The sequence below is a fragment of the Rhamphochromis sp. 'chilingali' genome (genome assembly GCF_963969265.1).
Source record: "Rhamphochromis sp. 'chilingali' genome assembly, chromosome: 14".
Classification (NCBI taxonomy): Eukaryota; Metazoa; Chordata; class Actinopteri; order Cichliformes; family Cichlidae; genus Rhamphochromis; species Rhamphochromis sp. 'chilingali'.
This window is the reverse complement of record NC_137941.1, coordinates 2122803-2138467: the sequence shown is the minus strand read 5'-3', so window position 1 is coordinate 2138467 and position 15665 is coordinate 2122803. Positions and strand designations below refer to the sequence as shown.

The 15665-nt window shown below is 41.4% G+C and overlaps 2 protein-coding genes across 3 annotated transcripts; both read left to right on the top strand.

The window, feature by feature from the left end:
• Positions 1 to 959: 959 nt before the first annotated feature.
• On the top strand, positions 960 to 4398 carry cryba2b (crystallin, beta A2b). 2 transcript variants are annotated; one of them, XM_080902836.1, is made up of 5 exons: positions 960 to 1153; positions 1880 to 2067; positions 2679 to 2820; positions 3225 to 3367; positions 3683 to 4397. In XM_080902836.1, exons 2-5 carry the CDS (start codon positions 1910 to 1912, stop codon positions 3828 to 3830), a joined length of 591 nt encoding a protein of 196 aa, XP_080758962.1. In that variant the 5' UTR covers positions 960 to 1153; positions 1880 to 1909; the 3' UTR covers positions 3831 to 4397. The 2 variants fall into 2 exon arrangements, with proteins under 2 accessions (XP_080758962.1, XP_080758963.1); XM_080902837.1 differs by lacking the exon at positions 960 to 1153 and adding an exon at positions 1162 to 1265 and having other exon boundaries at positions 3683 to 4398.
• A 3057-nt stretch (positions 4399 to 7455) lies between these two features.
• On the top strand, positions 7456 to 11005 carry fev (FEV transcription factor, ETS family member). Its single transcript, XM_080902814.1, has 3 exons — positions 7456 to 7649; positions 8270 to 8341; positions 9466 to 11005. Exons 1-3 carry the CDS (start codon positions 7601 to 7603, stop codon positions 10005 to 10007), a joined length of 663 nt encoding a protein of 220 aa, XP_080758940.1. The 5' UTR covers positions 7456 to 7600; the 3' UTR covers positions 10008 to 11005.
• The last annotated feature ends 4660 nt before the right edge of the window (positions 11006 to 15665 follow it).

The following is a 15665-nucleotide window of genomic DNA, read 5'->3' as shown; positions in this document are numbered from 1 at the left end:
ACCGCTTCTTTAATCATTGTTGTTATGATCAGGTGTTCAAACCTGCAAAAATGTAAATGTAAGAGATGCACATGGACAGGTGATGCCTGTAGGTTTAACGTGGTCCGCATGTGATGAACTGTTCAACAGTTTTCAGTCAGCAGTGGAGCTGTTAGACAAATAAAGACAGACAGACAATAAAGCCTGTTCTGTTAATAAGAGGTGAAAAAGGTATACAAAGTACGTTGAGCTTGTTTTATTTATAACATTAAATGTCAAAGGCCATTCATACACATTTTTGGAGCTTCAAAGAATAAAAATAAAAATAGGAAAAATGGGGCAAAACATGCAAATATAATTACTACATCTGTAATACAGCTTTGATCAGTATTGTTAAAAAGCCAGATGACATTTAAAAGTAGAATAAACCTGAATAAGCTTCTTTTTTCAACAAAACGTACAACATAACCGTTTAGATCATGTTTGTTCTTCAGTGTACGTCAGAATGCTCATGTAGGTGGACTCATCAGCCTAAAGACAATTTCTTTATGTGTATGATGTGTATGATACACCTCTATGTGTGTTCTCATTTGTATAATTAAAACTGTGATTTGGTCTGATCCTAATCTGAAAAACAAAGCACTGCAGTTTTTACTACAGCACTTCACCCTCCAGTTCCTTCCAGAGCCGGAGGAAAAGAAAGAAAAACATGTCCTAGATGAAAGTGACACATGTCCTGGGCTCAGTGTGCGGCATTCCTTGGACCCTTTGCCACCTCGAGTTTAGGATCCAGTTTACCTACTGCAAAGAGTGAGGGGGAGGGGGAGGGGGAGGGGATCAGCTCCCAGAATGTGTCTATTGTCCCGCTACACCAATCAAACTGTTGTGTCAGTGCGTTGCCATTGTATAGTCCTGGGTCAGGTTGCCACTGACCGTGGCTGCCATATTGATGACTAAGTCAGTTTGGGGCTCTGAGGACAATGGTGCTCTGGAGCCTCCACAAAGCACGAGGCTAATGCTCCCCTTTCAGCCGGCCCGCTCAGCTGCTGAGTGTGCAAGGCTGCTGGGCAAATGGAGTGGCTCGGGTCCAGGGGGCCCAGCCCTATAAAAACACAGGCGAGGGTCTCTCCCCCGACATTGATTATACTGGATCTGTCCCACCTCAGTACCGTCTGTAAGTATCTCAGCACTGCCTCAGACTTAGCTGCAAGAAACAGTGACGGTGACAGCTTTGTGTACTAGGTGGAAGCGACAGGCAGCGAGACGCTCCTCACACTGTGGCTTTGGTAGTTAGTCTATTACAGACGCACTTTGTTAACATTAAAGAACTTTATCATGAGGACAGCTGTGTATTCCTATAATAAGCTGGCAAGATGATGCCTTTCGGGTGTGCTTGTGTGTGCCTTTTAAAGACAATGCAGGCGTTTATCTGAGTGCAGTGTTGTGTGCTTTTCCACCACAACAAAATCAAACGAGCCAGACTAGAAAGAGATGAAACTTCATAAGCTTTCACTCTGATTCTGGCTGGAAGTGGTTCTATCTGCCACGCTGGAGTCTCACGGTGCAGTTTATGAGCTGGAAACGTGGTTGCTGATTGAATCTCCATCTGATTGAATCTGTGCTTTAAGGAAATGGAAAAGCAAAGAATGAATGGAATTTTTCACTTGTGACACCTTTGGAGAGTGAGCTAAAAATAGATGCAACAAATGTTTTATTTTTCGCCAAGCTTCCAGATAAAGATTGCAGTTTTAGGACAATTTAGAGATGTGCCTGGCTCGCTGACGACCTCTACCCCACTGATTGCTCATGCTACCCGGGGCTTTAGTTGTGATTGTGTGATGGTGTTATTCCTAATCTGTTTTATGCTGAGGGTCTTTATTAAACTCTGTACGTTGTTCAGAGAGTAACCCCCGAGGGAGAAGCAGCAGCCATGAACACTCAACAGATGGAGCAGATGGGCCAGTTTAAGATCACAGTCTGGGAGGAAGAGAACTTCCAGGGAAAGCGCTGTGAGTTCATGCTGGAGTGCCAGAACATCATGGAGAGGGGCTTCAACAAGATCCGCTCCATCAAGGTGGAGAATGGACCGTAAGTGAAAGACACATTAAAGCTGTTTATACCTGTAAGCGCATTATGGATCAGCACTTTTTCTTTTTATATTTCAGTAGCAACATCTTGTACATTCATGTTTGTTCTCTTGAAATTTGAATCTCACTGACCTGAAAAGGTCGGACTAAAGCAGACAGGAGTCAAGAAGTGGAGCAGACAGAATAACAAAAACTCTAAATTATAACCTGCGCTGTTATTAGTTTGCTGCTTGGCATGTACTGCTTGCATGTGTGTGTGCGTGTGCATGCATCCAAGTGTGTCCCTGTTGTGATATGAGTTGGCTGCGTGCAGCTGCTGGCTGTGACTCGTGATCAGATAAAAAGGCCGGGGTGGGCACAGCCCGGCAGCGGCGGTGGAGGCAGGAGCAGTATCTAATGTTTGCTTTGTGCTCTGCAGTCACAAAAGGAGCTGCATGCTGCTTTTGTGAGCGCTGGACTCTATTGTTTAAGAAGGACGACAGTGTCAATATCATTGTGTTGTGTATTTAGTCGTCCATTAAAAGTTTTTATTGTTTAGTGTTCTTTTTTATTTGGGGTTTATTCTGTCGTTTCCAGCACATTTAACCTCAGTGTTTCTGTCTCTTTTCTCAGCTGGGTGGGTTATGAGTACCCTGAGTTCCAGGGACAGCAGTTCATCCTGGAGAAGGGAGACTATCCTCGCTACGAGGCCTGGAGCGGAAATAGCAGCTACAGAACCGAGCACCTGCTTTCCTTCAGACCCATCAAGTGTGCTGTGAGTCCCTCCTCCTTTTCATTTATCTGTTTTCTCTTTTTATCAATCAGTCTTTGTAAGCGGTCTGTCTTCTCCACGCCTCCTGAGACATTAACCTCCCTCCTTCTTCTTGTGAATCCTGCAGATGTGTTTGCATATATTTATTTTAATGCATCACTTACAGGCTACTCATCCTGTGACGCTTCCTATCCTGTTAGCTTTAGAAATGTATTTTTTAAAGGTCTCTTTCCTTGTCTGTTGTTCCTTTAAAATAAATATGGAGCCATAGGTTCTATATGTTTTCTAATCAACCCTGAATAAAACCCTCATAGTTCTTAGCATTAACGTCCTCTTTATTTCTCTAATTACGTACCAACTATAATGTAATAAAACAGCTTCTAAATGAGTTGTTTGCTTCTCTGCAGAACCACAGTGACAGCAAGGTGACCATGTACGAGTGTGAAGACTTCCAGGGCCGTAAGTTTGAGCTGTGCGATGACTACCCATCCCTACAGGCCATGGGCTGGTGCAGCAAGGAGGTGCCCTCTATCAAAGTCAACTCAGGAGCGTAAGTTACACGTTTTTCTCTGTGTTCAACGTCTTTCCTTAAAATAAACAACACGTGCACGTGCTTTTACTTACATATTGTGCTCTTATTTTACTCAAGTTAGTTTTTAATTTAACACGCTGCTGCAAAATATAGCTTGACGAGCTGCACAGTCTCCTGACTTTGTGCAGTGTTATAAAATATATGAAGGCTCAACCTTGTAATTGCACTGAATTTACCAAAGTGCATTAAACTTTAAAGACTAGCAGAACCCAAAGATGCTTTACTGAATCCTTTGATGTGACCTCGACTCTAACCCTCCCTCCTTCTTTACAGCTGGGTTGCCTACCAGTTCCCTGGTTACCGTGGCTACCAGTACATCCTGGAGAGAGATAGACACCAAGGCGAGTACAGAAACTACAATGAGTACAGCACCCAGGCTCACACCAACCAGGTGCAGTCCATTCGTAGGATCCAGCACTAAGCCTCCACACTGCCGGCCTGACCCCACCTGAAAAAGAAAGAAAAAACCCCTCCCCATAATCGCTCTCTCAACTTGAACCCTGGACAGATCGCTGTCACAGAACAGTAGATGGACAAACTCTTTCTATCACTCTGTGGCTCTGCATGTATGGATATCTAAGTACCTACTTCTACTATCATGCTGAAGCATGTTCTTGAAATTCTTGAAATAGGAAATAAAGGCTTTTCTTCAAAACTAGACACTGTTTGTCGGTATTCTTTTTCTTTTTTCTTTTTCTTTACATGAAAGTTTATCAACCCAAATAGAATAAATGGAAATGAAGAGCTCAGAGAAAGTGGCTGTAATACTCGACTTCTACTAAGCTATTAATCTGTACCTGCAGTTAGACTGCAGGTGTCCAAGCATTGCAAAACCTTTGTAGCTCTATGAAGACGTTGTTCTCAGAGGCAGGTTTTGCTTTGTGTTTATTTGAAGTGCATATTTGGCCTTTCAGTGAACATCCCTGGAAAGATTTGATTCTGTTAGGCTTCAGGATGTATAATGTTGTTCTTGTCATACTGTATTCTTATTTCCAATAAACAAGAGCACAAGATCACTTTGGTTTCTATTATTTGTTTTTCAACTGTTTGAGGCACAGTTTGGCAAACTGACCAATAAGGCAACGGTCCGTGAAAGCAACATGTGGCAGTTGGCCACTCAAAGCCGGCACCTTTAGACAGCTGACACTCCTTAACAGACATATGTAAATAAGAAAAAAACATGGGCATGAGTGGCTTTTTATTTAATTTCAACTGACTTCCTCTGCTATGATGGTGTTAAAGTGCTATTAAAGCTAACAAACTTAATAAAAAATCCAGCAGGAGTTCCCCGAGAGACAAAACATCATAAATGTTATGTTTTAGTTTCAGATAAAAGTTTAGATACATTTTAGGTTTCACAACTTAATCGATCAGTTTGATCCAAATGAAAACTGCAGCCTCTGCAGTATAAAATCAAGAGATATCCGAAAGCAGCCCTTAATAGTGTGAACAGCATACACAGCATTACACTCAACCTTGCATACCGTGAGTACTTCATTTGAAAGTCTAGTAGCTTAGCATTTGTTTGCTCACTCTGATGTGTCACTGTGATGTTGATCTTACAGTCGCACTCCGGGTTCCTGGAGTGTGTTTACCTCCACCTACACTCCTCCTGTTGGTCCAGGACATAGGATTCCGTGTTACACCCCCAAAAAAAGCTTTCACAGTCCCACACCCAAAAAACAGGATCTTTATATAAATGTGTAACCACGCGGCACACACCTTTCTCAAATATACATTCCTCTGCAGACTGATTAAAGCCGCTGCAGCGCGGATTACAGAGGAGTGACACTTGAGTAGACAAGAAAGTTACAGCTGCACAGCTCAGAGCACCAAGGTAAGCTCGAGACTTTACAGAGAAAACTTCATTGTTACAGCTTTTCGTAATGTTTGCAGGGTTGATTAGTCTGTGGTTTAGAATTACAGCTTAAAATATGAAGTTACTTCATTCGATTTGAATATTTAAAGTTGTCAAGTAACAAATTGAGTCCGGTGGTTATTGTGGGGTTTGCTAACAGTGACACTTTTGACTCTTTAGGTTTACAAGTGAGAAATGACACCACCTGGCTACCGGCTGATGCTAACTTTGCTTTTTATATTATAGATTATGTGCTCTAGCTCAGATAAATGACTTTTTTTTACTCTTTTTTATTTTTACTTTTAAGTTTGAATGTTCCTCCAGTGGATTTCTGTCCTCAGACTGAGCACAGGTGGACGTTTATGCATCCATTTCTCTTCCTTTCACTTCTCCAGTGGATTCAGTCTGGCTTTCGAGGCTTGTTTTAAGTTGCCTGTGAATTTTATCTGTTACACAGGCAGCTAAAGCAAGCCTTGAACACCAAAGACACACCTACCAGGACATCTCCAAACTGAAGGGGGACAAAATATGCTGTGAAATATATGATTATGAGCTCTGAACCAGCCAGTTACAAAGCTTTTCCTGTGTGTGTGTGTGTGTGTGTGTGTGTGTGTGTGTGTGTGTGTGTGTGTGTGTGTGTGTGTGTGTGCGTGTGTGTGTGTGTGTGTGTGTGTGTGTGTGTGTGTGTGGTGCTGATATTTTATTCCAAGCTGTCTGCTTTGACTGTGATAACTCACCATATAAAAATAAACAGCTGTACACTTGATGCTCTGGTGCTTTTTAAAAAATAAAAAATAAACACGTGTGCATTTGTGCGTGTCTGACCTCAGTCATGTGACTCATTATAAAGATGATTAATGATAAGCAGATATTCACTTTCAGTTCAGTCAGCACAGAGGACTGATTATATGTTATGAACTAAGATGTCAGCTTTACAAAGGCCAGATGTATTTTCAGCAAATTAAAGGAACTAGTTTATGCATCCATGTCCAGTTCAGGGTCATGGTGGGCGGGGCTTTGAACATATCGCAGGTTGCCAGTTTATGGGCGGTATGGCAAACTTAGAATCACCAGTTATTCTAACAGGCATGTGAGAGGAAGTCAAAGAGTGGATTTGTTGCTGTGAGGCAGCAGCGCGAAGCCTTTTTTAAAGCAATGTATCTGTTAAAATCTTTGTTCGAGGTGGCAAAGAGGATGGCTCAAATGTGCCAAGTGACAGAAGTGAAAGTGCTTTTGTGTTTATGACCATGTTATTAACAGACAGCAGGTATATGCTGCACTGTCAGGTTATGATGCATTGATGCTGTTGTTGCGGACGGAAAAAGACGAAGAAAACGTGTCAGAGTCTTTGCATTTGGTGTTTTTAATAAAATGGATTTTGTTGGATGATATAATTTACTGGAAGCAAACCAGGGACACTGAGCATTTCTAAAGACATTAAGTCACCAGAACCTAAATAAATATTAAAATATTAAATATTTTGGTACATTGTTACTGCGTCTTTGACACACTATTTAAAGAATGTTGAATTTTCAAACTATAAGCTCCCCAGCGGAGGATTTTCTTAATAAAGGTAATGTGTGTTATTAGTTGCATAAAGCTCTATCATCAGCCCGCGTTGCCCGTATGATGCCTTATTTACGCCTGAAGAAATGCGCAGACTCTAGCACATGGCCATAAAGCCCATGGGCTTTTCACTCCACTGCTTCTAAAAACACAGACGTATAAAATTATGAGTGGACACGATAACGTCAACGAGCATCACGAGGCATGGTTTTAAAGTTACGACCTCATTACCCCCAGATTGAGGCCATATAACCTTAAACCCACACAGAGCAGGTTAGGAGGGATGAAATGTTCTTGTTTTCTCGTGGCCACTGAAGCGTATTTTTTCAAGGTAAATATTCTTTTTCCAACATGAAATAGGTCTTTGTTGTTTGCCGAGAGGTAAAGAGGCGGAAAAGTGAGGAGGATCTGAACTGGTTTCCATGTCAAACACTTCAATTCACCATAGAAACTCAGATCTTAACGCGGAAACTTTATTAAACTGTGATGGTGGATTGATAAGGGCCGAATTTCTATTGGCCTCTTTTTATTGTGGGCGCCAGGCGGGCTGACAGAGGTAAATTGCTCTTTTAATTAAAGCAATGCACCAGGGGAAATTGCTGTCTGAATATTGTCTCAGAGATGGGGGCCAGTGACAGTTGCCTGGAAACTTCAATCTGTCTACCCGCATTTATTCCAGATCACAGTTATGAGATAAAGTTTAATAAAAATCTTTTCCTCCGCCACCAACGAAATGAAATCCAACCCTTTCTGAACAAGTGAACACAATGAGACAGGACTGCGGAGGAAACCTCATGTTCAACATGTATCTCTCAGGTTCGTCATTTGGTCCCATTAAGAATGAGAGAAACAGCCCGTTTTATATATCTATCGAGATTTTTTACATTTTTCTCCGGGTGTCGGTGTCCTGCCGGCGATGATGCTCCGTTTCCAGGCCAGAGCATTGTTCAGCCTTTTCAATCTGAAAGCCCGTCTGCTCTTTTGTCGGAAATCGGAAATCCTTTTTCCTGGACGCGTTTCCTGGCTTCTAGCAGAGACTGCAAAGGCGACATGCTCCAGGCATTAGACTGCAAATGGACCAGGATACAATTGGAATTTTGAAGCTCAATGTTTGAATTTTTAAACCTTATTTTGTTTTATTTGTATTTTTTTCCTTGCGCTCCAGTTTGCAAAATTTTAGAAAAATCGGAGCATTTTTGAGCAGCTCTAATCTCAGTCCTCCGGTTCTTTCAATGCATTTTTCTACTTTCTTGAGATATTGCGCTTCTTGCTAGATTGTGCCTATAAAATCTGACCATGAAGAGATTTTTGTTCTTCTAAATAAATATTAAATCATAATATTTTGAAATACAAGTGATAAAAATCATCTGCATAAGAAATCCTCTTGTCGTAGTTTCTGGATGAAGATGCTGAAAATGTGTCTGTTTTCATTTCAGATCCAACAGAAAGTCTGTTGAAAGAAAGCAAAGGAACCTCCTGGGCTCCGATAAATACAGGAGTTCAAAAAGGTAAGAGGACAAACTCAGAGCCTCGTCCGCAGAGACGCTAAATACCGTCACTGCGGAGTGTCCAGCTCCTAATTAGCAGTTTACTTATTTTTAATGGAGAGCGTCTTCAAACGCAAAGATATATGAAAACATAAAAAATGATATCATAATAATAAAAATGATGTTAGAAAATAGTCCCACAGAAACCTCTCAAATTATATCGCAAACGGGTCGATACATAAAAATAGTTTCTGAAATAAAAAATATTGATCACAATATCATAATAAATGTTAATAAAACAAAATATATGACAATAATAGCAGGATTTTAATGCGTTTACTCTGCGTTTCATGTATTTCCTATAGTCGCGTCTTTAGGTTTAATAGATCATTCAGCCGGTTCTGAAACGTATTCAGTTCTTTTTCTCATGTTTTTTTTTTTTTTTTTTTGCACCATCACATTATTTTTCTTTTCTCCTCTAAAACAGATAATTATCAAAGCATCTCCGGGATCATTTCGAAAGAAAATAAAAATCGTGTTTATTTTATGATTAAAAAAACACAACGGCCAAAATGAATTTGTCACATCTTGTGTTGGACGCTAATATTCACTCTTACTGCTCTCAGGACTTCCTGCAAAGATGTTTTAATTTATTTTAAATTTCTGATGATTATGAGCAGCGTGTTTTTTAAATATATGTTATAGAAAATATGGAGAAGCTAAATATAACCGGACCCATTTAAGCTGCTTTAGAGGAGTAAATAGAGATTTGTAAAATGATGTCATGATGGAGTTATTATCTTTAATTATATGTAATAAAATAACTGCGTATCTTTTGCGTGTCTTACATTATTTAATACCTGAATTTTCAAATATGATGAAATTCACAATATTATCTTTCATGAACTGATAATGCTGAATTATGTAAACCGTTATTTTGAGACCAGTTATCTATCTATCTATCTATCTATCTATCTATCTATCTATCTATCTATCTATCTATCTATCTATCTATCTATCTATCTAGATATATCATTTTTTACTTTCTAGACAAAATTTTGTATTTTTTGGTTTGTTGTTGTTTTCGGGATTTATTTCAGATTATTTCCGGACCAGTTGTGATTTTCTTTTCTTCCTACACTCAGGGAGTGGGCAGATTCAGCTCTGGCAGTTCCTGCTGGAGCTCCTCTCTGACAGCACCAACATGTCATGCATCGCGTGGGAGGGCACCAACGGAGAGTTCAAGCTCATCGACCCTGATGAGGTGGCCCGGCGCTGGGGGGAGCGCAAAAGCAAACCCAACATGAACTACGACAAGCTGAGCCGGGCGCTGCGCTACTACTACGACAAAAACATCATGACCAAAGTCCACGGCAAAAGATACGCCTACAAGTTTGATTTCCACGGCTTGGCGCAGGTGTGCCAGCCGTCCACCACCGAGCAGGCCATCTACAAATTTCAGGGCAACTTCTCCCCGATCCCCTTCTCCGGGATTTCCAAACTGAACCTCGTGGCTCCTGGCGTGGGGCCTTCGGGGTTCTCCTACTGGGCTGGCTCCACACCAGCGGCTCTGTACCACAGCCACAACCTCCAGCCTCCGGGGCCGTTTGGCACCGTGTCCCCGTCCCACATCGGCTGCGTCAACAACATCAGCAGTCTGAGCACCATCAACAACCACTACAACTGACTCTCGATGCGTATTTTAGACACACCGGGAAACCGACACACTGCAGTGAGGGAGGACAGACAAACAGCACAAACACGCTGACTTTGGTGTTTGGCGGGGAAAATATGATTTAGGCTCAAAGTGGTTCAAAATTAGATGTTTTTAAAATGTCAAGTCAGGCTTTTTAAGCGGCGCAAAGTTGTGTTTAAACTCAAGATTATGACTAATGACACCGGACGTCTTCTTGCATGCAAGTAAGGCACGAAAACGTAGAAATTAAATATTTAATTTTATTTAATTTAATCCTTGTGGAGAAGCGATTACGATCAGATTACGCACAGTGCTTTGAACCTGAGCGCTTAATTTGATCCATAAATATTCCAAATATGAAATGTCCTTATTTAGGCCACTATCAGTGAGACGTAATCGGAAACCAAATAAAGGTTTACACGATGCTTGTTTTTGAAACAACAAACAAATAGTGTACATATATTTAAAAACGTTGAATAAATAATAAATTATCTTTCAGATCCATTTCCTATCAGACCTCGGCTCCCTCGCTCTCCCAGCCCTTTCCCTGAGTTCAGTGTTTGTTTTCACATCTTCAGGTGGATTTGCACTGACGTGAGCGCGAGCTGCCAAACTACCATCGGACTAGTGGCGCCATCTTGTGGTTATGGATGAAAACAGGCTTGTTGGACTGGAATGAGACTCGCTTGAATCATGCTGTCACGTCGATCACCGTTTGGTTATAAATCAGATCAGACGTAATGAAACTCTTTGTAGGAAAAACAAACCTCACGCAATAAAAAATGAAAGCAGCGCACAGACACGGGGAACAGGAACTTTGTGTGAAATAGGCTGAGTAGAAACCGAAACTGTGAATTCCCAAACTGCTCTGTAAATACTGTAGAGTAGAGACCGGCTCAGACTATAGAAGCTCTTCAGTGATTTTAAAGTGAATTCATTCACACTGTGACTAAAACAACTGTACCAATAAAAATACATAAATAAACTCTTCTGAATAAAAATGTTGTCAGTATTGTGGGATTCATTTATTTGAAAGCGTGATCTTTATGTTGACCCAAACGTGGGTGAGCCTGTAAATGTCCTCCATGCGCCAAACCGTCAGTGCTGTTTCTCAAAATGCAAACTTTTATTTGGATTTGTGGACTGACCGGCTGCAGCAGTCTCGGTAATCAGAGAAAAGTTTGCAGTATTTGTCTTGATGCATGCTCAATCATCCAGCTAAATCCCAAAGGTTGATTCTGTTCACCTGGACGCAGCGTGACTTCCTCAGTCTCAGCTGACTGCAGGTTTCTTATAAACAGTACATTTGCACAATGACTGAAACCAGCACCACTGAATGAACAACGGGCTGTGAGGTCAGTTTCATGATCATTAATATGCAGATTGTCATGACCATTGATCATCAACCACTGGTCTAAGACCATTGATCAATGCCACTCTAGCACAACAAAGAGAGCTACCTCGTCAGCCAGGACTCTGCAGTCTATTTACACCAGGGGTAGGCACCTCCAGGCCTCGAGTGCCGGTGTCCTGCAGGTTTTAGATGTGTCCATGATCCATCACAGCTGATTTAAAGGGCTAAATGACTCCTCAGCATTTCTTGAAGTTCCCAGGGTGGGATCTAAAACCTGCAGGACACCGGCACTTGAGGCCTGGAGTTGCCTACCCCTGATTTACACCAACAGGCCAGTGGACACTCTTTCAATGATGAGGATGTACACATTGTGCGGAGCACCGAGTCAAAGAGGCCATTTACGTGAAAAGGGAACGACCATCTCTGAATCGAGGAGGGGGCCTAAGGGTCCATCTGTCACCATCTTACAATGCTGTGATTGCAGCCATTCCCCAACTCTCTGTGAATGGGACTCATGGCCATGGATCAGTGGGCTTTGATCAATGTGCATGTTAATGATAAAGGAACTGACCTCCCAGCTCATTGTTCATTCAGTGGTGCTGGTTTCAGTCATTGTGCAAATGTGCTGTTTATAAGGTTTGAAACCTGCAGTCAGCTGAGACTGAAGACGTCACCTGGATCAGTGACGAAACGTTTCTCTCACTGACAACGTCCAGATGAACAGAATCAACTTTTTGGGAGTCTCGCACATTACATCAGCATGAGCTCTGGCATCAGCCACACTTTATATTACTGGTTTGTCAGCATGATGGTGTCTATGATGCTGTAACTGACAAAAACAACATATTTCAGCTCATAATGTGCTCCTGGTCCTGCAGTGACTCATCCTGTTGGTCCAAACAGACCCACAAACAACCAGCCATCTTTATCACTGTGAATTACAAACAACAAACAGACAAGCTTTATTTGTCACATTTATTATTACAGGTGAAATGCATGTGTGGCTTCTTTAAAAAGAAGAAAATATTTATTGTTCTTTCAGCTGTGGAAGTATAAAAATATACAGTAATGTGAAATTGAAGCGTTCCTAAACATACGACTGAAAAGTCCATCAAATGTGCTTATGCTGTTTCAAGTGTCAGCTGCTGCTCATCGTGAAAGTGACTCCAAATAAGAGACGTAAAATAAGGGCAGTAAATCTTTTCATCCATGTGGGGGCAGCACAACTCTTCCAACGTCAGGATCCAGCTTATGTAACCAGGTGATAACAGAGCTGCTCTAATATAGAACATGGAGCATTTGCAAATAGCAGATTAACCCCAAACCTCATTTTATGAAAGTGCGAGACTGCAGAGGTTTGCCTGGGTGAGCACGACCAGTGGAACAATGGGACGTTCACACGTTTTACTGGTTATATATAAATAATTAAAACAACATTCTTAGCAGATAATGTCCTTTATCAGTCAGACTGATCAGTGATTCAGAAGGAAGGGATGTGTGTGTGTGAGGGAGGGAGGGAGAGGAAATAGAGAATGGTCCACTCATTCACAGCACTGTTTGTGTGTGTGTGTGTCCTGCATATCAATTGGAAAGACATGGAGTCGCTATTGACAACTGAATTTCTCTCATGCCTTGGTCCCTTACCAACAAAAGAGTCATGGCACACACACACACACACACACACACACACACACACACACACACACACACACACACACACACACACACACACAAAGAGAAGAAGGGGGTGAAAAGGTATGGATGCCTCTTGTGTTGTTTACCCCAAACTGTGCTTCTTGTAATACCAACCATGGAAACTCCACGGGGATTGAGTCACTTCCACAGCACCGCGATCGTCACTGTCTTCTCCGCCAGCAGCTCTGCCACTAATCTGCTGTGCCTATTGTTGCTGATCCTCATCCTCGCGCTTCTTGCATAACAAACTAGGTGGGTGTTTTCCTGCAAGCCACAGGATTAACAGTGTGAATGCAGACGACCGAGGAGTGAAAAGAAAACACACGAAGGAGGAGGAAGAGGAGGAAGCGAGAGAAAGAAGAGCTAACTGTGTTACTTGGTGGCACCCAGGTCATTAGTGAAGCTTCCTTAAAGGTCTTGTTTGTCACTTGAATACTCGAATTCAACAATTAAATCGCGTCATATCTGGATGTGCTGGCAGTCATTTAGAGAGGAGAGCTTATGCAAGCTGTCCACCTCAAACGCTCCATCGATTCTGGGCAATATTAGTAAAGGTTTCATTTACATGAACTTGAACATAGGCTTCAGCTTCTGCTGTGTAAAAATGGATTTGTAGACGCTGAAAGCTCCAGAAATGATAACATGAGCTTATTTGAGCTGCAGACCAGCAGTTTAAGTGGTTGATGCATTCACTTGTCTTATCAGACCAACAGTAAACATGTAGTTTATCAAACTGCAGCAAAACAAAAAACTATTTCCTAAATATTTGCCTAAATCCGTCACATACTCGGTGAACAAAAGCAGGTCCCTCCATCACAGCTGTGCATTATTAGGACAGAGTAAGGCAGTCACTGGGACTGGGTTGCTGTGTGTGAAGTGTGAAGTGCAGTCAGTGAGTCATTCCTCCAGCAAGAGAAAGTGGTAAGAAGCCTCTTCTAATTTAGAACAGCACACCTACGTGGTGCTGAAATAGACTTGAGAATCACAGGGTGAGAGAAAGAGACTGGAGGATAGGAGAGGCTGAGAGAGGTGAGGGAAGGAGAAACAAGAGAGGTAAAAATCAGAAGGGAAGAACATTTAGACCAATGTGCTGCTGATTTATGTCCTTTTATCAGAGACACCTATATTTTTAGACGCTGACCTTGATTCTCTGAGTTAAAAAATAAAAACAAAAACACCCAGTACTTATTTGCCCCCATCTGGAGAAGAATGTCCAGAACACGAGTGCATGAACCCACTGAAGACACGTTTTTAGCTTTAACAGTGGACTAATTATTAGCTTTTATTTGAGGTTTGGTGTGTTGAATCCACCTGAAACCAGTGTAAACATGTAGTGGAAGGTGAGGCTCCCGTGCACTCTCTGCTCTCCCACACCTGTTCGATATCGGACTGCATTTCGAACAGTTTGATGTGGAAAATTAAATAAAACATATCAATGGTCAACGTTACACTGAATACAAAAGCTTCAGTATTTTGCTTGAAATGTTAATTTGTCAGTTTAGATAATGGTCTGGGATCAGAGCGACCTCTGCGCTTCAAAACCCTGTTTGGGATTTTGGCTGTTACATAAAACTAAATGGATGAATAATCATGCAAATTGATGCGGTGTGAAATGATTCACCGGCAGAGAAGACAAAATAACAATAAACCCTGTGTAGGTGTGTGATGAATGAAGGAATTAACATTACGTATTGTATAACTGGGTTAAATGTAAGAAAGCATCATGCAAATGCAACAGCATCGCCTTACGTAACGCGGGTGTAAGGTGAAGGAAATAAAGTAAAACGAGCTGATCAGTGAAGCGATTGAAGATTTCTGGGATCCTCACCTTGCTATTTAACAGTGGTGACACAGTACCTCTCGCAGCAGCCCGTCGCTGCAGTAATCTAGTTAAAGAGATTAGCAGAGTGGTTATGTAGCAAGTCGACAGCAAAATAGACATAATCCCTGTAAGGTGTTGTCCTGGCTGGTCCCAGTTTGGTCCTTTTTCCTCCCATACGAATGAAGATGGCAAATGTTAGGTCAGAGGGAATCCCATTACATGGGAGAAAGAAATAAAGTACTCAAAATAGGAACTAAGGTTAACTAAGCCGCCTTTCTACTGGAAACATCCAGACTGATAAAATGCCTCCAAGCATGCAAATAAAGCATCTTTAAAATCTTAGTCACATAAAATAAAAACTATTATAATCACAAAGGTTAGAGTAGTAAATAAAATGACATATTGTAACAGTATGAACTGTTTTACACAAGGCTAGCTACAGATGGGTGACAAATTAAAGGGTCTTTGCAAATCAATGCAAAAGTTGTTCCAAGTAAATCATCTGTATCCAGTAGTGTAAAATGTTTATCTTGACTTGTATTTATTTGATTAGATTGGTGCAGATAATCGCTCTGAACCCAGAATTTAGTAATTTTGACATTTCTCGAGTCTTGTCCATAGTTCAGCTTTCAGGACCATAGTGACATTCCACCCATGCATATGGCTCGTGGGGGTCCCTGATAGGTAAATATGAAATTAAAGTGAACGGTTTGTTAGGGCCTTCACAGTCTTCAGATCCTTAATTCCGTTAAACCAAAAAGCTAAATCAGAAAATACA

What these genes read in the sequence shown, in the direction of transcription:
- fev (XM_080902814.1), top strand. Translation starts at nt 7,601, where the DNA reads ATGAGACAGGACTGCGGAGGAAACCTCATGTTCAACATGTATCTCTCA. An exon ending in GTTCAACATGTATCTCTCAG is followed by an intron (nt 7,650 to 8,269) that starts GTTCGTCATTTG and finishes TTTTCATTTCAG; the next exon opens with ATCCAACAGAAAGTCTGTTG. An exon ending in AAATACAGGAGTTCAAAAAG is followed by an intron (nt 8,342 to 9,465) that starts GTAAGAGGACAA and finishes TCCTACACTCAG; the next exon opens with GGAGTGGGCAGATTCAGCTC.
- cryba2b (XM_080902837.1), top strand. Translation starts at nt 1,910, where the DNA reads ATGAACACTCAACAGATGGAGCAGATGGGCCAGTTTAAGATCACAGTC. An exon ending in ATCAAGGTGGAGAATGGACC is followed by an intron (nt 2,068 to 2,678) that starts GTAAGTGAAAGA and finishes CTCTTTTCTCAG; the next exon opens with CTGGGTGGGTTATGAGTACC. An exon ending in TCAGACCCATCAAGTGTGCT is followed by an intron (nt 2,821 to 3,224) that starts GTGAGTCCCTCC and finishes GCTTCTCTGCAG; the next exon opens with AACCACAGTGACAGCAAGGT.